This window comes from Oncorhynchus masou, chromosome 18 (assembly GCF_036934945.1).
Source record: "Oncorhynchus masou masou isolate Uvic2021 chromosome 18, UVic_Omas_1.1, whole genome shotgun sequence".
Taxonomy (NCBI): Eukaryota; Metazoa; Chordata; class Actinopteri; order Salmoniformes; family Salmonidae; genus Oncorhynchus; species Oncorhynchus masou.
Genome location: NC_088229.1, coordinates 17,833,350 through 17,856,564, shown reverse-complemented (window position 1 = coordinate 17,856,564; position 23,215 = coordinate 17,833,350). Strand labels below are relative to the sequence as shown.

General features: G+C 41.4%; 2 protein-coding genes across 2 annotated transcripts; both read right to left on the bottom strand.

The window, feature by feature from the left end:
- Positions 1-4,127: 4,127 nt before the first annotated feature.
- LOC135559308 (coiled-coil domain-containing protein 42-like) lies at positions 4,128-7,795 on the bottom strand. Its single transcript, XM_064993496.1, has 4 exons — positions 7,748-7,795; positions 5,010-5,228; positions 4,605-4,766; positions 4,128-4,136 (listed from the first exon to the last, which is right to left on the bottom strand). The coding sequence occupies exons 1-4, from the start codon at positions 7,793-7,795 to the stop codon at positions 4,128-4,130; spliced, it is 438 nt and encodes a 145-aa protein (XP_064849568.1).
- LOC135504117 (45 kDa calcium-binding protein) lies at positions 6,666-19,325 on the bottom strand. The gene is made up of 7 exons (XM_064922415.1): positions 19,188-19,325; positions 18,541-18,911; positions 12,510-12,646; positions 11,276-11,389; positions 10,214-10,372; positions 9,822-9,997; positions 6,666-9,570 (listed from the first exon to the last, which is right to left on the bottom strand). Exons 2-7 carry the CDS (start codon positions 18,858-18,860, stop codon positions 9,394-9,396), a joined length of 1,083 nt encoding a protein of 360 aa, XP_064778487.1. The 5' UTR covers positions 18,861-18,911; positions 19,188-19,325; the 3' UTR covers positions 6,666-9,393.
- Between the last annotated feature and the right edge of the window lie 3,890 nt (positions 19,326-23,215).

The window sequence follows — 23,215 nt, the reverse complement described above, 5'->3', positions numbered from 1 at the left end:
GTTACGTTCATTACGTTCTTGTTTTTGTAGTATTTTGTATTGATTCGTGTTTACGTTTGTTGATTAAAACATGGATCGCAATCTACACGCTGCATTTTGGTCCAACTCTCTTTCGCCTACAGAAAACCGTTACATTTCTATACTATTATTCTGACATTTCACATTCTTAAAATAAAGTGGTGATCCTAACTGACCTAAAACAGGGAATTGTTACTAGGATTAAATGTCAGGAATTGTGAAAAACAGTATAAATGTATTTGGCTAAGGTGTATGTAAACTTCCGACTTCAACTGTACAATGGGGGAAAGCATGGAAAATTGCTAATAAATGTTGTATCAGTAAGATAAAGGAAGTTTCATTTAAAATGTTACATATAATTTATCCTTTTGGAAAGACTAAAGCTGAATATCTGAATATCAAGCTGAATATTGACTATAAATGTGATTTCTGTGGAATGGAGACCCTGTATTTATAGTAGAATATTTTGGATTGACATTCAGAATTTAAAAAAAAGGACCGGTTATACAATTTGATGGTTTTGATATGATGATTTATTTCAGAAATTCTGACATTGATGAAGATGTAGTGTTTTTAATTCAACTGCTAATAATATTAGGTAAATTTCATAATCACAAATGCAAATGGTCTAATTCAAAACCTAACTTTTTTCACTTTATATATTAATTTAAACAATATGGTACTACTTTTAACTAAATTGAAAAACAAAAAGGCAATTAAAACTGGTTATATTACTAATGCATATGATTGATTTGTTTATGATTCCTGGCAATGTAAATAGGTTTGTATGTATGCTTGTTTACATGTGACTATCCCTCTTTTGTTTGTTGACAAGGTAGCCTAGTCAAATAATTAATATCCAATCACATTAACCGTTACTATCTTGTGGGAATTTCATTAACGGTCCGGTCCGTATGTAGCCAAAGGTAGCTGCTGCTCATTCCATTTGCTCGAAAATTGATAAATGGTTAAAAAAAAGTAAGGCACATACAGTGCCTTGCGAAAGTATTCGGCCCCCTTGAACTTTGCGACCTTTTGCCACATTTCAGGCTTCAAACATAAAGATATAAAACTGTATTTTTTTGTGAAGAATCAACAACAAGTGGGACACAATCATGAAGTGGAACAACATTTATTGGATATTTCAAACTTTTTTAACAAATCAAAAACTGAAAAATTGGGCGTGCAAAATTATTCAGCCCCTTTACTTTCAGTGCAGCAAACTCTCTCCAGAAGTTCAGTGAGGATCTCTGAATGATCCAATGTTGACCTAAATGACTAATAATGATAAATACAATCCACCTGTGTGTAATCAAGTCTCCGTATAAATGCACCTGCACTGTGATAGTCTCAGAGGTCCGTTAAAAGCGCAGAGAGCATCATGAAGAACAAGGAACACACCAGGCAGGTCCGAGATACTGTTGTGAAGAAGTTTAAAGCCGGATTTGGATACAAAAAGATTTCCCAAGCTTTAAACATCCCATGGAGCACTGTGCAAGCGATAATATTTAAATGGAAGGAGTATCAGACCACTGCAAATCTACCAAGACCTGGCCATACCTCTAAACTTTCAGCTCATACAAGGAGAAGACTGATCAGAGATGCAGCCAAGAGGCCCATGATCACTCTGGATGAACTGCAGAGATCTAGAGCTGAGGTGGGAGACTCTGTCCATAGGACAACAATCAGTCGTATATTGCACAAATCTGGCCTTTATGGAAGAGTGGCAAGAAGAAAGCCATTTCTTAAAGATATCCATAAAAAGTGTTGTTTAAAGTTTGCCACAAGCCACCTGGGAGACACACCAAACATGTGGAAGAAGGTGCTCTGGTCAGATGAAACCAAAATTGAACTTTTTGGCAACAATGCAAAACGTTATGTTTGGCGTAAAAGCAACACAGCTCATCACCCTGAACACACCATACCCACTGTCAAACATGGTGGTGGCAGCATCATGGTTTGGGCCTGCTTTTCTTCAGCAGGGACAGGGAAGATGGTTAAAATTGATGGGAAGATGGATGGAGCCAAATACAGGACCATTCTGGAAGAAAACCTGATGGAGTCTGCAAAAGACCTGAGACTGGGACGGAGATTTGTCTTCCAACAAGACAATGATCCAAAACATAAAGCAACATCTACAATGGAATGGTTCAAAAATAAACATATCCAGGTGTTAGAATGGCCAAGTCAAAGTCCAGACCTGAATCCAATCGAGAATCTGTGGAAAGAACTGAAAACTGCTGTTCACAAATGCTCTCCATCCAACCTCACTGAGCTCGAGCTGTTTTGCAAGGAGGAATGGGAAAAAATGTCAGTCTCTCGATGTGCAAAACTGATAGAGACATACCCCAAGCGACTTACAGCTGTAATCGCAGCAAAAGGTGGCGCTACAAAGTATTAACTTAAGGGGGCTGAATAATTTTGAACGCCCAGTTTTTGATTCGTTAAAAAAGTTTGAAATATCCAATAAATGTCGTTCCACTTCATGATTGTGTCCCACTTGTTGTTGATTCTTCACAAAAAAATACAGTTTTATATCTTTATGTTTGAAGCCTGAAATGTGGCAAAAGGTCGCAAAGTTCAAGGGGGCCGAATACTTTCGCAAGGCACTGTACCAGCTCTACTGCTACTACCAGCACACCAGCTACTACTAGCATACCAGCTACTACCAGCATACCAGCTACTACCACTACACCTGCACCTGTCAACGACACAAGATGTTCTGCTTCCACGAGCACATCCAATGCTTGCATCAGTAATTCTACATTTGTTGTTAGCCCAGCTAGCATGGACACTGACAGTGAATCTGATGCAGCCGAAGAGCTACTGCCCCCTTACTTTTCTTTACTGACAATAATTTTCACTTGTCTGACAGCGTGCATGATGACAAGTTTCTCACACGACTGGCCTATCTGGGTGAGGTTTTTTCTCGCCTGAATGATCTCAATCTAGGATTACAGGAACTCTCCGCCACTATATTCAATGTGCGGGACAAAATTGAGGCTATGATTAAGAAGTTGGAACTCTTCTATCTGCATTAACAAGGACAACACACAGTTCTTCCATCATTGTATGAATTTTTGTGTGCAAATGAACTCAAGCTTACGTACAATGTCAAATGTGATATAGTGAAGCACCTGAGTGAGTTGGGTGCACAATTTCGCAGGTACCTTCCAGAAATGGATGACACAAACAACTGGATTCGTTATCCCTTTCATGCCCTGCCTCCAGTCCACTTACCGATATTTGAACAAGAGAGCCTCATTGAAATTTCAACAAGCGGTTCAGTGAACATTTTATTTCATCAGAAGACACTGCCAGATTTCAGGATAGTGCTGCGCTCAGAGTATCCTGCATCGGCAAATCGCGCTGTTAAGACACATATGCCCTTTGAAACCACGTACCTATGTGAGAGTTGATTCTCGGCCCTCACTAGCATAAACTAAATACAGGCACAGACTGTGTGTGGAAAATGATTTAAGACTGAGACATCCAATACATCCCAACATTGCAGAGTTATGTGCATCCTTTCAAGTACATCCTTCTCATTGACCTATGGTGAGTTATTCACCATTTTCAATTCATAAATAAGGTTTAATATGTAAGATGGTTAAATAAAGAGCAAAATTATTGATTATTATTATTTGTGCCCTGGTAATATAAGAGCTATTTGTGACAAAAACTCACACTCATTCTTATGTTTAATAAATGTATTGTATAGTGTGTGTGTGGCAGGCTTACAATGATGTCAAAAAACAACATTTGAGAGTGAGCTGACCCTGGTGCTAGAGGGGATACGCAGCTGGAGGTTGAATGTTTGAAGGTGTACGGGACTGTAAAAAGTTTGGGAACCACTGAAGAGGATTCACAATTTATGCAAATGTAGGTATGATATCTGCTACATATTCTGGCAGATTAAGGGAATCCCCCTGATCAGAAAAAGGAGACAGGTAAACTATGCATCAGAGCACTCCACAGCTGTCATGACCTGCATAGATATCAGTATGATCATAATTTCTAATACCCCTCCCATTTATTCCTTGTGATGCACAATACCCTATCCTGTGAGTAGTTCATGAATAGTATTTATTAGGATCCCCATTTAGCAGCTACTCTTCCTGGGGTCCACACGAAACATAAAACATGACATAATACAGAACATCAATAGACAAGAACAGCTCAATTAATTAATTACATAAATATAAAATAAGAATACACACTTTCATACACTTATGCCTTAACAGCCCATACAGCATATACTACTAATCATCATCAATGTTGCTGGCAATACTGCAGCCACTTGTATTTTTTTCATACTTTGTAATCGTTTGCTCTATTGCTACAATCGCTTTCTTTAAACGGGCTCTGAAATCCTAATGTCACAGCACCAATGTTCTGTAAACACCAGAGAGAATCCCACAACATCAGGAAGTCAAAGTGTTTCAGACGATACAATAACCATCTGTGTCCTCGGTCCTTTCCTCTTACGTAAATATTATGAACATTTGAGTCTAGCGACCCTCAACTTTGCACAAACAGAATAATGCTGAGTCATGCGTTTACAGCAGCTTAGTAGCCTATGGTACCTTTTCCAGCTGCTTAGGAGGGTCCTCTGGAGCAACAGGTAAATCCCCAGTGTCTTTGGCCCTCTTGCACACACTCTGGTAAAGATTGATAGTGACCTTGATTGTGCACAACAGAAGTGTCTTCATGGCAGCTGTGATCTGAATGTGGGCCCATCTTGATTCCTGTATATCAAGAGAGAAATGGTAATATTTTGATCAAACCCTCTTTGATTTCAGACTCTCTTAGTAACCTGGCTGGTTTCCCCAACACAGACTAAAACTAGGAGGTTCAGTGGTAGATCGCCATTCAGTTAGCTTTTATGTCCAGCACTAGCTTTATTCATCTGTGTCCGAGAAACTGTGTCCCTCAGAGATAAATCACCATAAAATACACATTATAAGGAGAGTGATCATCTCATGTCTCACCCAGATGATGCCCTCAGTGTGGGACTTGTCCAGCTGGCTCCGTAGCTGGGCCAGAGTGTTGTAGTGCAGCAGGGTGTCGTTGCTCTGCTCTGTGATGGGGGTCAGCTGGGCTCGGGCTTTCTCTGTGCTATCCTGGTTCTGCTGGGTAGTGGGCACCAGGTCTTCCCGGGTCAGCATCAACGTGTCGTAGCGAGACATCACCTGTCGGGCCTCCTGAAACTTAGAGAGAAAAAATCAACCCCTAGCCTATATGGCCTAAGCACTTGTATAGACCTAAGATCCTGTACCACTTTATCCAGGTAATGGGGGTAGATGGCATTCTTTTGCACTCGTTTCTCTAGCCAGTCCCTCTGATGAGAGCTTTTGTATCCTCCTGTAGAGTCACCATGTCCACCTGCTTATGATTAGTCATTTCCCTCTCTTGGCCGGCTTTCCTAACAGCTCAACATCGTTTCACCTCGTTGTCCTGAGAGAGATCATGGGTGAGTAAAACAAGTTTATCTCTGAGTGAGGTCATGGAAGAGTATGACCAATTAATCTCTGAGTCTGACTGATGAGTAGAGAATATTGTTTAGGCTAAGAAGTGATAGCAGAAGGCTCATGGTTTGTGTTTGTGTAGGTAGAGGAAAGTAATACATTCATGTAACAGATAGAAGCTGCTAACATTTTAAGAGAAAGTTCCTAAAATATCTAGGTTAAATGTCACATTTTTACTCACAACAGGTCATCTCGAAGGTTCTCGCCAAAATATATGAAATAGTGGACAAATTTACTGACATGTTTATAATCTACTAATAATATTTTTCAGACAATATATTAAATGTCAGGAATTGTTTATAATCAACTAATAATATTTTTAATTTATATTTACATTTACATTTATGTCATTTAGCAGACGCTCTTATCCAGAGCGACTTACAAATTGGTGAATTCACCTTCTGACATCAGTGGAACAGCCACTTTACAATAGTGCATCTAAATCATTTAAGGGGGGGTGAGAAGGATTACTTTATCCTATCCTAGGTATTCCTTGAAGAGGTGGGGTTTCAGGTGTCTCCGGAAGGTGGTGATTGACTCCGCTGTCCTGGCGTCGTGAGGGAGTTTGTTCCACCATTGGGGGGCCAGAGCAGCGAACAGTTTTGACTGGGCTGAGCGGGAACTGTACTTCCTCAGTGGTAGGGAGGCGAGCAGGCCAGAGGTGGATGATCGCAGTGCCCTTATATTATATAATATATTAAATGTCAGGAATTGTGAAGAACTGAGTTAAAAATGTATTTGGCTAAGGTGTATGTAAACTAAGGTGTATGTAAACTTCCAACTTCAACTGTATAATTCAAAGCCTAATTAGGCCTAATGTTTTTGTTTTGACTATTTCTGTGGGTAGCTTTACAAAGCCAATGCAGTTCACAGAATCGAGTCAAAATATAACAATCGTCTCATAGCAACTACAACTATTACAAATAAAAACAGAATGGAAAGAATAATGGACCTAATAAAATGTATTGTTTTCTGGCAAGCTCCACTCATGGCAAGCTCCAGTAAAAGTTGGATAATTTAAAACGCCTAGCAAAGAACTATTGGCCATCAAGTTAGTATGCAAAAATGTTAAAATACATATTTATGGAGGCATAAAACATTAGGGTACAGACTATGGTCAGAGATTGATAAGAAATATTTATTGTTTAATCTGGAATACAATGTATTAGCTAAAGCGTTGTCACATTCTGATAGCATGAGCTTTTTCTTTTATAATTTCAATTATATGACGGGATCGAAGTTACTGATATATTTCCACAGTATATTGTCCTTGAAGCAGGAAAGCAGTTGATGAATGCATATTACACATACAGTACCAATCAAAAGTTTGGACACACCTACTCATTCCAGGGTTTTGATGGAGGCATCAAAACTATGAAATAACACATAAGGAATCTTGTGGTAACCAAAAACAAGGTGTTAAATTAAAATATTTTATATTCTTCAAAGTAGCCACCCTTTGCTTGGATGACAGCTTTTTCTCTTAACCAGCTTCATGAGAAATTATTTTCCAACAGTCTTGGATTGGAAGTGTTCCCACATATGCTGAGCACTTGGTTGCTTTTCCTTTACTCTGCGGTGCAACTCATCCCAAACCATCTCCTTTGGGTTGAGTGATTGTGGAGGCCAGGCCATCTGATGCAGCACTCCGTCCCTCTCCTTCTTGGTCAAATAGCCCTTACACAGTCTGGAGGTGTGTTGGGTCATTGTCCTGTTGAAAAACAAATTATAGTCCCACTAAGCGCAAACCAAATGGGGTGGCGTATCGCTGCAGAATGCTGTGATAGCCATGCCGGTTAAGTGTGCCTTGAATTCTAAATAAATCACTGACAGTGTCACCACAAAGCACCCCCACGCTTCACGGTGGGAACCACACATGCAAAGACCTTCCTTTCACCTACTCTGCATCTCTCACAAAGACACAGCAGTTGTAACTAAAAATCTCAAATTTGGACTCGCACTAAAGCACAGATTTCCACCGGTTTAATGTCCATTGCTCGTGTTTCTTGGCACAAGCAAGTCTCTTCTTATTGGTGTCTTTTAGTAGTGGTTTCTTTACATCAATTCAACCATGAAGGCCTGATTCATGTGGTTTCCTCTGAACAGTAGATGTTGAGTTGTGTCTGTTACATATAGTCTGAAGCATTTTTTTGGGCTGCAATTTCTGAGGCTGGTAACTCATCCTCTGCAGCAGATGTAACTCTGTCTTCCTTTCCTGTGGCGTTCCTCATGAGAGCCAGTTTCAACATAGTGCTTGCTGTTTTTTGTGCTTTGAAGAATCTCAAATATAAAATCTATTTTGATTTGTTTAACACTTTTTTGGTTACTACATGATTCCATGTGTTATTTCAGTTTTGTAGAAAATAGTTTTTTAAAAGAAAGAAAGAAAAACACTGGAATGAGGTGGTGTGTCTAAACTTTTGACTGGTACTGTATATTACAGCGCTTTGGCAAAGCATGACAAGGGGTACGAACATGGCTGAATTGGTAGGATCAGAAGGAAATACTCAATGACAAATAATATCCATCTGGTATTTAAGTTCAACATTTGCAGAAACTGGAAAAAAAACAAATAAGCATTGAAAAACTAAAAGTACAACACTGGGAAAATAAAGTTCTTTTTTCTTTACATATTGATGTAACTGCTTTGAGAGAAAACAAAAGACTAACAACAAATAAATAAATAAGTTAATTTCTTACACCAGTCTCAAACAAAGATATGGACAATTGACAAGGGCAAGGTACCCAGAGGGCTCATGTCAAAATCCTGCAAAAACATTCTAAACTAAAAAAAAATATTTCTCCAACCATGATTACAAGCTCACCTCTTCTTTACTTTCAGTTATGACATGTGTATTAAAAATCAGATCCATGCTAACAAATTGCTAATTCATTTGTAATGATTGTATCAGATATTTAACAGAGCTTACATATTTTTGGAAATGCAAAACCCAAGTTGGAATTATAGACAAAGGTAAACAAATGTATGGAAACAATGAGACATTTTTGCAGTAGAGGTTTAAAACACCATAATTCTGACATAAGCACTCATTTCAAAGAATAAGATGGATCAGAGAATCATCAACACTTATCAGGACAGTGTAAACTTCTTACCAAATCGACAAATGTCAAACAATTGTTTACAAGGGCAGCAAGCACATAGTCATTAAGTGTGAAAAGCACAGTGGTTGCTGGGGTTCAGCTCAGTGGTCAACATGATTGATGACTTGGTAAACAACAGTTACTTCCGAGCAACATTATGAAATGTAGAATGTCATGGGAAATCCAAAGAACGAAGATATTTACATTTACATTCTCTACAGTTATGCAATTTAAATCATTTTGCAGTAAAAACAGAACGGTTCTGCACTACTACAAATATTGTAGGCCCAATTGTGTAAGTTGTCCTTACACCTCAACTACTTCACTGGAGGGGGGGGGGGGGGGGGTGAATCTTGTTCCAATTACTCAGACATAAATTTCACAATATATCAAACACAAATGAATCATGAAGTTGACGCAGTGTCTAGAATGCACTGAAAACCCAAAATGCATTATGTGAGATAATGCAACTTAAGTCCCACTGTAGACAGAAGGCAGACTTTGGCAATGGTTCATTCTGATGTTTAGAAGAGGCAGACAGTCCAGAAATGAAGGATGTTTTATGCCTTACTTTAAGAGTCACTGGGGGAGGCCAGGTCACTCGGCTGGGGCTAGGATTTAAACACAGAATTGCACACTAGAACATCAGGCTTTTCTTTTCATCAATAAGACAGACCTGTCCTTAGAGAAGACTTATGAGGATGCCCACATTAGAAGGGAAAGGGAGGATTTTGTCAGCTTGTCTTCAGAACTCCTCGTGAACATTCCGGGCATAGTCCATGAGCTTGCTGCCAGTGAAGTATTCGCTGTACTTGAGAATCTCCTCCAGCTCCAAGTTGTGGTTCTGGTTCTCGTCGGCCACAGCGATCATCTGCTTAGCCTCGTTCAGCGCGTTGTACTCATTCATAGGGTCCATGTACTCCTGGATAGTAGCGATGGCATGAGGGAAAGACAGGGAAAAAGGAAGGAAATTAGCCTAAAATGTTCATGGTTTACTCTGCAACTATAAAATGACAGTCCTATACAAGGTCCTGCAGTGTACCCAGTGGAAAGAGTCCTCTGTGACATGATATTTGTTCAGTCTGTGTTCACTTATAGGCCTTTACGACCCATCATAAACCTAGCGTTTGTAGGGTTTTGTAGCTATGAGTTTTTCTAACACAGGACACCCACCTCTAGTTCCTCCATGGTCACGATGCCATCATGATTTCTGTCGATGACCTCCTCAAACTCCTTCTTCCTCTCTCGTACCCAGTCATCGTCGATGTCCTGGGCCTGCTGGTTCTCCACGGTGCCCATGGGAAGGGAGATGAACTCAGACAGAGTCAGCTTCTTGTCGCCGTCCTGGTCTTTAAAAACACAAAATAAATATCAAACTCAAACAGCATTAGATTAGATTTGAAAGCTTTTCATGATTGATCATGGGTCATTCACAATTTATGTATTTATTCTGTGTACTTTAATCAATTCTCATTTTCTTATTCAAATCATTGTTTTCACAAAACCTAGTTATGGCATTATGCATACACACTAACTGAATTCAAATCATATCAGAAAGTACATACCGAGGTCACGAACGATCTCCTTGACCATGTATTTGAGCATGCCTTTGCTGTGCTCGGGATGCAGGAAGGAGAGAAACTCTTCCTCATTCAGCAGCTGGTCGGCTGGGGGGTTATCAGCCTGAAACCAACGGTCCTTCAGACTCTCCAGCACCTCCTGGGCTGCAGGGATTCAAATAATAAGGTAATTTGATAGTCCACTGAGACACATTCAATACAAGCATTATTGGCAGAGCAAAATTAAAAAGACTTATCGTGATCAAGACATTAAAACATTTGGAAAAGTAGAATATTGGTTTGGGGGAAGGTTAATTTGTTTTATTTAAATAAATATCTTTTTACCCCTTTTTGTCTCCAAATTTCCTGATATTCAATTGGTAGTTAGTCTTGTCCCGTCGCTGCAACTCCCGTATGGACTCGGGAGAGGCGAAGGTCAAGAGGCATGCGTCCTCCGAAACACGACCCCGCCAAGCCGCACTGCTTCGTGACTGCTCGCTTAACCCGGAAGCCAGCCGCACCAATGTGTCGGAGGAAACGCTGTACAACTGGCTACCTGAAGTTAGCATGCATGCGCCCGGCTGCCACAAGGAGTCACTAGAGCGCGATGGGACAAGGACATCCCAGCCGGCCAAACCCTACCCTAACCTGGATGACCCTGGGCCGTTTCCTTCACACCAATGTGTCGGAGGAAACGCCGTACAACTGGCTACCTGAAGTTAGCATGCATGCGCCTGGCTGCCACAAGGAGTGACTAGAGCGCGATGGGACAAGGACATCCCAGCCAGCCAAACCCTCCCCTAACCCGGACGACGCTGGGCCAATTGTGCGATGCCTCATGGATCACCTGGACGCAGCCGGCTGCGACAGACAGACCCGGATCTGTAGTGATGCCTCTAGCACTGCTATGCAGTGTCTTAAGACTGCTGCACTACTCGGGAGGCCCTGGGTAGGTCAATTTCAACAATAGCATGTTAGGATGTGGTAAGAAAATAAGGAATCCTAATTAACCAGGAGAAATGAATGGACTACAGCTAAAGTGGATGATATTGTGGTGGACTAACTTACTCTCCTCGTCCACCTTCAGTTCTTCACTGTTCTTTATCTTGTCAGCCATTTCCTTCTCATTGAATCCTTTGCTGGCCAGAAACTTCACCCGGTATTCATCCCACGTCACATGTCCTATGGTGAGAATAGATCAGTTAGGGGACTGGGGCTTGACTGTGTAGGAAGAATTTTAAGCCCAATGTGAGAAACAGTGCTGTATTGTCATCAGGTCTTAGCTATATTGTGGCACACAGATCAGCTATAAGGCCTAACAGTAGGACATCAGTGTTGGTAACAAAAATTGCTCTTAATAAATAGGTGACCACTATGGCTGTGTATCAAGGTGGTATTCATTAGGGAACACCTACATAAAATGAAAACTAGTGGTTCTTGTTGGGGGAAAGAGAAAGGTAGCCTAGGTCAGGGCGATATGGCCTAAAAATCTAATTTTTTTCAACATTACGGGTGATTCACAACATACAGTATTTCTAATGTGAAATTAGGCCAAATATAAGTCCCATTAAGAATGTAATATAGAATCAAAATAGTTGAACCTGCTTTTTTGCAATATGACTGATCTGACTTTCAAGTCGGTCTGTGAAATTGCCCTTTTACATTTACATTTAAGTCTTTTTGTAACAAATTTAACCAGAATCATGCATAACTCTCATTCACTAATAATGACTAACTTCTTATAGCAGGCATTATAGAAAATAACGCTCAAACAACCTCTCAAGCACAAGTCCACGTGCAAGTGAGTAGCCAGCTAATCTTTATAGTTCCAAGTTCAGCGAACTTGGATCTATTTGCTAGATAACAAGGTAGAACATTAATTGTTAAGAACTTGGGACCTTCTGTCCATCTTCAACTGTTTAAACAGCATGCTTGACTGACCATTTTGTTCAGATGTTGAAATCATGTGGCCTACCTTATTTCTCAGAATAAGAATGAATTTCCAATTCCTTATATAAAAATGTGTTTTATGCTTATTGCACATTTATAAAAACACTGCTAGTGGCACATGGTACCAGATGTGACAAACTGAGCATACATTTTCCAGAATCAATGTTCATTGTAGTGTCTTCTCTGCATGCAATTTTAGTAGTTGAGACAAAAAAAAATGGAAAATGGAATGGTTAGAAATTTTAATTAAATATATCGCCCAGCCCTAAGGTAATTCCACCCTGTTGCAGTCTGTTTTCTTCTATTTGGTGCCTAATGAATAAGACACAGATAATTGTGTACTCTCTCTTACCATCTCCATCTGGGTCCACAGCATGGAAGCTCATCTTGTTCTCCCTCACAGCCTCCTGGAAGTGTTCTTCTGTCTTCTCCATGATCCAGCGCTGCATCTCTTTGGCACTGACGCTCTTGTCTTTATTAAAGTCCACCCTGAGAATGGTAGACAGAAAAGTAGCCAGCAGATCTTCAGTTCTACATTTACATTTTGGTTATTTAGCTAGCAGACGCTCTTATACACACAAATTACAGTCGCGTTTTCAAACACACACACTCAACTTCAAGTAGTTCAAGTAGTTTATTAAAATCCACTATCATATATCTGCTTCAGCCCCAAACCCAGATCATTTTGTATAGTTCTACAACTGAGTAAGATGCAACCATAGCTCAAAATATGGTTTCAACGGTTTAAGCTTTCATGTTTTTCCAACAGTCATTCCTTTTGCATATAGGTTAACATAATGTAACGCTAGTAAGGATTTGTCAAGGAACCTGCTTTTCTGGCAAGTGGACATTTCTCAAGGGTGACAAGTAGGATTAAAATCTCTGTACTGTTTTGTTTCAGCGGTACTTATAAATCAGCCTCCTAGCTTTTACTACATGGCACCTAGCTTACCCAGTATGGGGTAGACGAGGACAGGTATTTACTACTGTGGTTGATCTATTACAGGTGCACTCACCTCCATGTTCTCAGGAACACTGCGTTGCTTCTCATAACAGATGCCTATTTGTTTATGCCCCCTATTCTTTGAAATAGGAACTGGAGCATGAAAAGGTGTACACATTAAATAGATTTTCTGGTACTTTTGTATACTTTTTGGCCAGTAGTTCTGAAAGTATAAGCCAAAAGTGGTCACCGAAAATTGTTACTACATCACTTACACAAAAGTATGTGGACACCCATTAAAATGAGTGGGTTTGGCTATGTCAGTCACACCCGTTAATGACATGTGTATAAAATAGATCACACAGCCATGCCATCTCCATGGACAAACATTAGCAGTGGCACGTCATAGGATGTCACCTTTCCAACGTCAGTTTGTCAAATGTTTGCCCTGCTAGAGCTGCTTCGGCTAACTAAGTGCTTTTATTGTGAAGTGGAAATGTCTAAGAGCAACAACAGCTCAGCCGTGAAGTGGTAGGCCACACAAGCTCACAGAATGGGACCGACGAGTGCTGAAGCATGTAAAAATCATCTGTCCTAGGTTGCAACACTCACTACAGAGTTCCAAACTGCCTCTGGAAGCAATGTCAGCACAATAACTGTTTGTTGGGAGCTTCACGAAATGGTTTTCCATGGCCGAACACAAGCCTAAGATCACCATGCGCAATGTCAAGCGTTGGCTGGTGTGGTGTAAAGCTGGCCACCATTGGACTATGGAGCAGTGGAAAAAGCATTCTCTGGAGTGATGAATCACATCTGGCAGTCCAACGGACTAATCTGGGTTTGGAGGATGCCAGGAGAACGCATCCTGCCTGAATGCATAGTGCCAACGGTAAAGTTTGGTGGAGTAGAAATAATGGTCTGTGACTGTTTTTCATGGTTTGGGTTAGGCCCCTTTGTTCCAGTGAACGGAAATTTTAATGTTACAGCATACAATGGCATTCTAGATGATTCTGTGCTTCCAACTTTGTGGAAACAGTTTGGGCATGGCAATGCCTATGTGCACAAAGCGAGGTCAATACAGTACTGGTTTGTTGAGATCGGTGTGGAAGAACTTGACTGGCCTACACAGAGCCCGGACCTCGACCCCATCGAACACCTTTGGAATGAATTGGAACGCTGACTGAGCCAGGCCTAATCACCTAACATCAGTGACCGACCTCACGAATGCGATTTTGGCTGAATAAAAGCAAGTCCTGGCAGCAATGTTCCAACATCTAGTGGAAAGCCTTCCCAGAAGAGTGGAGGCTATCATAGCAGCAAAGGGGGAACAACTCCAGATTAATGCCCATGCTTTTGGAATGAGATGTTCAACAAGCAGGTGTCCACACACACTTTTGGTCATGTAGTGTATGTGCACCACATCATTGCTCTCTCTCACTCTGAGTGGGCATCTTGCTAGCTGTCACTCAAATGGTTGTGGGGCTATAGCTCATTATCTAGAATTCAAATTGTTAGGAGGCTGGCCTATGTGGGGGGAAATGTAGGGAAAATGGTGCAGCAAAGCTTCCAGAAACAGTTGCTTTCAAACTCGAGATTTTGTGGCTGTGGTAAGACAGTAATTCTGCACATAGAACATGCATGAATGAACTAGACATTGACACATCCAGCATGAAGCAGAACTTACTTCCGGCGCCGACAGAGATGGCCGCCTCGCTTCGCGTTCCTAGGAAACTATGCAGTTTTTTTTTTTTTTTACGTTTTATTTCTTACATTAGTACCCCAGGTCATCTTAGGTTTCCTTACATACAGTCGAGAAGAACTACTGTATATAAGATCAGCGTCAACTCACCATCAGTAGGACCAAGAATGTTTTTCGCGACGCAGATCCTATGTTCTGCCTTACAAACAGGACAACGGAATGGATCGCATGCAGCGACCCAAAAACGACTCCGAAAAAGAGGGAAACGTGGCGGTCTTCTGGTCAGACTACGGAGACGGGCACATCGTGCCCCACTTCCTAGCATTCTTCTTGCCAATGTCCAGTCTCTTGACAACAAGGTTGATGAAATCCGAGCAAGGGTAGCATTCCAGAGGGACATCAGAGACTGTAACGTTCTGTGCTTCACGGAAACATGGCTCACTGGAGAGACGCTATCCGAAGCGGTGCAGCCAACGGGTTTCTCCACGCATCGCGCCGACAGAAACAAACACCTTTCTGGTAAGAGGGGTGGGGGTGTATGCCTTATGGCTAACGAGGCATGGTGCGATGAAAGAAACATACAGGAACTCAAATCCTTCTGTTCACCTGATTTAGAATTCCTCACAATCAAATGTAGACCGCATTATCTACCAAGAGAATTCTCTTCGATTATAATCACAGCCGTATATATCCCCCCAAGCAGACACATCGATGGCTCTGAACGAACTTTATTTAACTCTTTGCAAACTGGAAACCATTTATCCGGAGGCTGCATTCATTGTTGCTGGGGATTTTAACAAGGCTAATCTGAAAACAAGACTCCCTAAATTTTATCAGCATATCGATTGCGCAACCAGGGGCAGAAAAACCTTGGATCACTGTTACTCTAACTTCCGCGACGCATATAAGGCCCTGCCCCGCCCCCTTTCGGAAAAGCTGACCACGACTCCATTTTGCTGATACCTGCCTACAGACAAAAGCTAAAAAAAGAAGCTCCCACGCTGAGGTCTGTCCAACGCTGGTCCGACCAAGCTGACTCCACACTCCAAGACTGCTTCCATCACGTGAACTGGGACATGTTTCATATTGCGTCAAATAACAACATTGACGAATACGCTGATTCGGTGTGCGAGTTCATTAGAACGTGCGTTGAAGATGTCGTTCCCATAGCAACGATTAAAACATTCCCTAACCAGAAACCTTGGATTGATGGCAGCATTCGAGTGAAACTGAAAGCGCGAACCACTGCTTTCAATCAGGGCAAGGTGTCTGGTAACATGACTGAATACAAACAATGCAGCTATTCCCTCCGTAAGGCTATCAAACAAGCTAAGCGTCAGTACAGAGACAAAGTAGAATCCCAATTCAACGGCTCAGACACAAGAGGCATGTGGCAGGGTCTACAGTCAATCACGGACTACAGGAAGAAATCCAGCCCAGTCACGGACCAGGATGTCTTGCTCCCAGGCAGACTAAATAACTTTTTTGCCCGCTTTGAGGACAATACAGTGCCACTGACACTGCCTGCAACGGAAAAATGCGGTCTCTCCTTCACTGCAGCCGAGGTGAGTAAAACATTTAAACGTGTTAACCCTCGCAAGGCTGCAGGCCCAGACAGCATCCCCAGCCGCGCCCTCAGAGCATGCGCAGACCAGCTGGCTGGTGTGTTTACGGACATATTCAATCAATCCCTATACCAGTCTGCTGTTCCCACATGCTTCAAGAGGGCCACCATAGTTCCTGTTCCCAAGAAAGCTAAGGTAACTGAGCTAAACGACTACCGCCCCGTAGCACTCACTTCCGTCATCATGAAGTGCTTTGAGAGACTAGTCACCTCCACCCTACCTGACACCCTAGACCCACTCCAATTTGCTTACCGCTCAAATAGGTCCACAGACGATGCAATCTCAACCACACTGCACACTGCCCTATCCCATCTGGACAAGAGGAATACCTATGTGAGAATGCTGTTCATCAACTACAGCTCGGCATTCAACACCATAGTACCCTGCAAGCTCGTCATCAAGCTCGAGACCCCGGGTCTCGACCCCGCCCTGTGCAACTGGGTACTGGACTTCCTGACGGGCTGCCCCCAGGTGGTGAGGGTAGGTAACAACATCTCCTCCCCGCTGATCCTCAACACTGGGGCCCCACAAGGGTGCGTTCTGAGCCCTCTCCTGTACTCCCTGTTCACCCACGACTGCGTGGCCACGCACGCCTCCAACTCAATCATCAAGTTTGCAGACGACACAACAGTGGTAGGCTTGATTACCAACAACGACGAGACGGCCTACAGGGAGGAGGTGAGAGCCCTCGGAGTGTGGTGTCAGGAAAATAACCTCACACTCAACGTCAACAAAACTAAGGAGATGATTGTGGACTTCAGGAAACAGCAGAGGGAACACCCCCTATCCACATCGATGGAACAGTAGTGGAGAGAGTAGCAAGTTTTAAGTTCCTCGGCATACACATCACAGACAAACTGAATTGGTCCACTCACACAGACAGCATCGTGAAGGCGGCGCAGCAGCGCCTCTTCAACCTCAGGAGGCTGAAGAAATTTGGCTTGTCACCAAAAGCACTCACAAACTTCTACAGATGCACAATCGAGAGCATCCTGGCGGGCTGTATCACCGCCTGGTACGGTAACTGCTCCGCCCCCAACCGTAAGGCTCTCCAGAGGGTAGTGAGGTCTGCACAACGCATCACCGGGGGCAAACTACCTGCCCTCCAGGACACCTACACCACCCGATGTTACAGGAAAGCCATAAAGATCATCAAGGACATCAACCACCCGAGCCACTGCCTGTTCACCCCGCTATCATCCAGAAGGCGAGGTCAGTACAGGTGCATCAAAGCTGGGACCGAGAGACTGAAAAACAGCTTCTATCTCAAGGCCATCAGACTGTTAAACAGCCACCACTAACATTGAGTGGCTGCTGCCAACACACTGACACTGACTCAACTCCAGCCACTTTAATAATGGGAATTGATGGGAAATGATGTAAATATATCACTAGCCACTTTAAACAATGCTACCTTATATAATGTTACTTACCCTACATTATTCATCTCATATGCATACGTATATACTGTACTCTATATCATCGACTGCATCCTTATGTAATACATGTATCACTAGCCACTTTAACTATGCCACTTTGTTTACATACTCATCTCATATGTATATACTGTACTCGTTACCATCTACTGTATCTTGCCTATGCTGCTCTATACCATCACTCATTCATATATCCTTATGTACATATTCTTTATCCCCTTACACTGTGTATAAGACAGTAGTTTAGGAATTGTTAGTTAGATTACTTGTTGGTTATTACTGCATTGTCGGAACTAGAAGCACAAGCATTTCGCTACACTCGCATTAACATCTGCTAACCATGTGTATATGACAAATAAAATTTGATTTGATGGTTTATAAAATACTTAGTAGTTGGAAAAATTCCAGAGGCACATATTTAACTGGATGTGTATAGACTACATAGACAGTGGACTCTTCAATTGATCACAATTACAACATTGCATCTACACACCATTTCACAATTTGGCTTAAACAAAAGTCAACTGCAAATGAAGGCTACATGGTGAAAAAAAATCCAACACGGACACACTACAAAGCTAAAGCTGTGTCATCATCGGGTGAATGTACTCAACTCAAAGAGTTGAAGGTAGTCAACTGTACATGACTCACGAAATTGAAAGCCAGTAATCCCCACTTACTTGCTGAAGATCTCAATGAGCTTCTTCCTGTTCCTCCTGGGCTCAGAGTCCTCCTCAAACTCCTCCATCTCCTTACCCAGGAACACCTCCTGATGGAAGCCCTTATTGATGTGACCATCCATCTCCAGCTTCACCCCATTTAGATGGTCAGGGGGAAGGATCTCATTCTCCTCTTTACTTGTGGGGTTGTTTTTGTCCTTCAGGGCTGACATGTTAGCTGGCCGGGCATGGACGTCCATGGTGTTGTGGAGCAGGCAGAACAGGGCCATGGACACAGCCATAAGGTGCCTGCACCAAGCTGTCCTGCAGTACATAGCCATGGCTTCTTCCAAGTGCAATGTCCTTGCTTGCTCAAGGGCTGATTAACACACCTGTCAACACGACATTGGGTAAGTTTGCCATGTGGCTAGCTTCCATCATCACTGACTACTATTAGCTAGTGTTCTTACTAGATACATTTCTTAGTTAGCTAGCTACGAAAACCAACATAATGCGTATAACTAGCCAGGCAGGTCTTATCCGGAAGTGCTCTAAATGCACACTCACATAAAATTAACAAGGCAGCACATAGTTAACGTTAGCTAGCTACATAAGACAGTAATAGCTAATCGTGTTTGAGGACAGCTGCCTCGCCAACGTTGACCTACCTGATTTTGAGCTCCAACGCCACAAATTTGGAACGTAACTCCGAAATAAATGCCAGCAAATGGAAGAGATAGCCCACCAACCTAGCTAACAATGACAAGAATGCGTCGTCGTACGAGCAAAACAAACCGACCAACCACAACTGTCAGATTGGTTCTATTTCCTGTACACGTGGCTGCTCCAAAGTTCATGCACGACAGACCCTCCTCTTTAGACTTCAGCTGCGGAATCGATACGAGTGGTGCGCGGGTTAGCTGTTTGCTCATCATCCGCACCTGCCAGCAATTGCTAATAACCCATCCACAACCGCCAAATAAATGTAACAAAGTCCAAATCTGAGGTCAGCACCCAACCCTAATCCACAAATATAGAACATAGGCTACAGTCAAAGACTGCATAACGTTGCCTGATATAGATGTTTATGCTTATAATTTCTGACATTTTGGTAGGCTATTTGTTAGTCAACTTGACTATAATTAGATACATGTAGCTTCTCTTTTGTCATTATGTTCCCCTAGAAGTTTAAATAAACATTTGCTCAACATAATAATGTAATGGGTCGATAGAATGAATGCTTCAATCTAGTTGACATTGGTAACGTTTTCTCTCATCTTTCGCGGACGTTTAGGGACTGGGGAGAAAATACAATAAAGCAAAAAATAAATGGCAAAGATTTTCTGTGCAAAATGTCCAAATAACATCAACTTTACCGGTTCTAAGGGAAAAGGAAGCTGTGAAAACGACCCAACGTGTTTCTGATAAGATTTCATTTCGGCTTCGATGCATATTTGATGTGGTTGAAATATTATACACTTTTATGATACATTTGTGGGGTAGACAGCACATCTACAGAGGGTATCTAACTGAGCGTTGCATTCTCTCAAGATGCAAAAGTAAATCATCTTCTCCGATCCTGTTCCCGTCCAAATATTGGCTACATTGGGTGTATACTTTTACTGCAAGAAATGCTTAATTTGGCAGGAGTTATTATTAGGGCTATAGCCCTATTCGCACGGGATTAGTATTATTAGAGAACGTTGGTTATGTCCGTTATTGCAGAGGACGATTGTGAGGGGATTCGTTTTTTTCCAAACTGCCCCATGTAATTCTTTCTTTTTTTTCTATAAATTGAGGGTTATAATGGAAGCCTATAGGGTTTTTCGAGGCGTGAAAATATTTTCAACAAGTCCAGGCTATAACAGGCTACACTGCTAACTCTAGTTTGGTTTCTAAGCCTTATTATAAACTTGGTGGTTCGAGCCCTGAACAGCCATGGTATATCAGATCATATAGCATATACCATGGCTATGGCAAAACATGTATTTTTACTTTTCTAATTATGTTGATAATACGTTTTTAATAGCAGTAAGGCACCTTGAGGGTTTGTGGTATATTGCCAATATACCACGGCTAAGGGCTATGTCCAGGCACTCCACAACGAACAGTCCTTAGCCGTGTGGTATATTGGCCATATACCACACCCCCATAATATTTGAATTGAGGAAGTGTGATCATAATCATTCGGATATTTTTGCGATCAGCAGTAGAATACGTCCTAAATGTCCCCCAGCCTGAGCTAAAAAAGATAACTTGCACTTTTAATATGTGTTTTTAGGCTATGGATGAGTAAGTGAACTTGTTCCAAACGTTTAGCTCAGTTGTATGCTGCGTTGTGATCTATTAACAGCAAGGGTTGCATGAAATAGGTTAAATAAATTATGCATTTGGCAATGTTCAATTCGCACAAAACATATAAACAAAAGCATTCACTGTGAAAGTTGATACATGTAGACCCTTTGTTAAATTTATCGTATCAGTTATAATTTTTTTGCTCAAACCGCATGCAACACCTGTCAAACATACATTTCTCTCAAAACACAGGGATGTCGATTTGCACGTGACTAGTATTATCAGAGGTCTTGGAGTTTGCCAAAACAGTATGTTATTCTGGTTAGTCAATGTCCAGATTTCAATTTCAGTTAAACCCATCTAAACAGTAGGCCACAGATCCCTTGACATGCCATAGGCCTGTTTGAAGTCCCATCTTGTCTGTCAAATTTGTATAGAGTCTCACAATCGTGACACATAACAACACTGCTATCATCATCTACCACTTCACCAAATCTTTACCAAACTTAACTTTTCTGGCCCTCCCTTCTCTTTATTTTCAACTCTCCTTTTGCAGCTTTTGTCTTATTATATTACATTTCTGAATATTTTTAAAGGTATTGTTTCTCTTTATTCAACCCGCACTCCACACACCTGCCCTTCAGCCACACAGTATTTAATGACTCTAAACCCATCCGACCCACAGATATTACCACGTGGACTGTGGGTTGGCGTCACTACCACAGACACAGCAAGCCAAATGTTTGATTAGCTAGCTATGTGAGTTGTGGAATTTCTGGTTTCAGCAAAAAAACTGCTACGTTTTTCTGGCGGTGGTTTTCTCTTTCCTGGTGAAAATGGCTGTGTTTGTTTTGCATCGCCCCGATACCCCGGGTAAGCAGAGTTTGCACATTTGGACCATTTCCACACATTCGAGGCACCGGGTGGTGCAAAACGAGCGCACCCAGCCTACATAGCTCTCTCAAAAAGCAACAATCTTTAGATAGACTGACCACTAGTGGGGGTTTTGGGAAGTGTCACATTTAAAGCCACACACATATATATATATATGCAAGTGTGTCACTAACAAAATTGTAACATGCACCAGATCACATTTTCCAGTGGTGGAAAAAGTACCCAATTGACATACTTAAGTAAAGATATCTCAATAGAAAATGACTCAAGTAAAATTTAAAGTCACCCAGCACAATAAATAGTACTTGAGTAAAAGTAAAAAACGATTTGGTTTTAAATACACTCAAATATCAACGTAAATGTAATTGCTAAAATATACTTAAGTATCAAAAGTAAAAGTGCAAGTATAAATAATTTAAAAGTCCTTATATTAAGCAAACCAGACAGCACCATTTTCTTGTTTTTGAAGTTTACGGATAGCCAGGGGCACACTCCGACATAATTTACAAATGAAATGTGTGTTTAGTGAGTCCGCCAGATTAGAGGCAGTGGGGATGACCGGAGTGGTTCTCTTGATAAGTACGTAAATTGGACCATATTTCTGTCCTGCTAAGCATTCAAAATATATGGAGTAAAAAGTACATTATTTTCTTTAGGAATGTGGTGAAGTAATAGTTTTCAAAAATATAAATAGTAAAGTACAGATACCCCCCAAAACAACGTAAGTAGTAATTTTAAGTATTTTTACTTAAGTTCTTTCCACCACTGACATTATCACATGAAATACATTAATTTATATCATGTATCTGCAGTGCTTATCGAATATTCTGACAGTACTTTTTTTAGGGAAGAATGGGTGGTGCACTATCCATGCATTGATTCACCTCTGGATGGCACTGTTCACAAGTAATATTTCTTCACAGTGTCAATGATGTGGATCCATAATCATCCATCACCTCTAAGGTACAGTATGTAGCCTACATCGCTGTGCAACTTTATTGAGGCAGGCTTTAAATCCAACCTTCCTTTGGTTTTATTTTCTTAAATGTTTCTCTGTAAAGTGCACAAACGGCTAAATGTATACTTTAGCCTACACCCTAACTCTTAACTGCATAGCCAACATCCTATGCTTAATTTATAAAAAATAAATAAAAACATGTCTGCTCTTGACATATAAAGATACATTTATTTTGAAAACATATAACATTGCTTTCAAGAGGCAAGTTTTATAGCCTTTTTCTGCAATGGTTTCCACGTAAATGTACTCAAAAAAGGGATCTGCATCAAGACATTTACTATAAACCATGTCTTACTTTTAATATACTGTATATATTTATGTGGCAATTACATTTAAGTGAGGAACAATACATCCCAGTATATTTCAGACAAGCAATTGTTGGAGGCGACTCCTTGTAAAAGCAGATCCTATTTCAACACTTTTTGGAAACATGAGGACAGGTACACCAACTATGTGTCCCACCACATGGGACAGTCAGAATTCATTCCT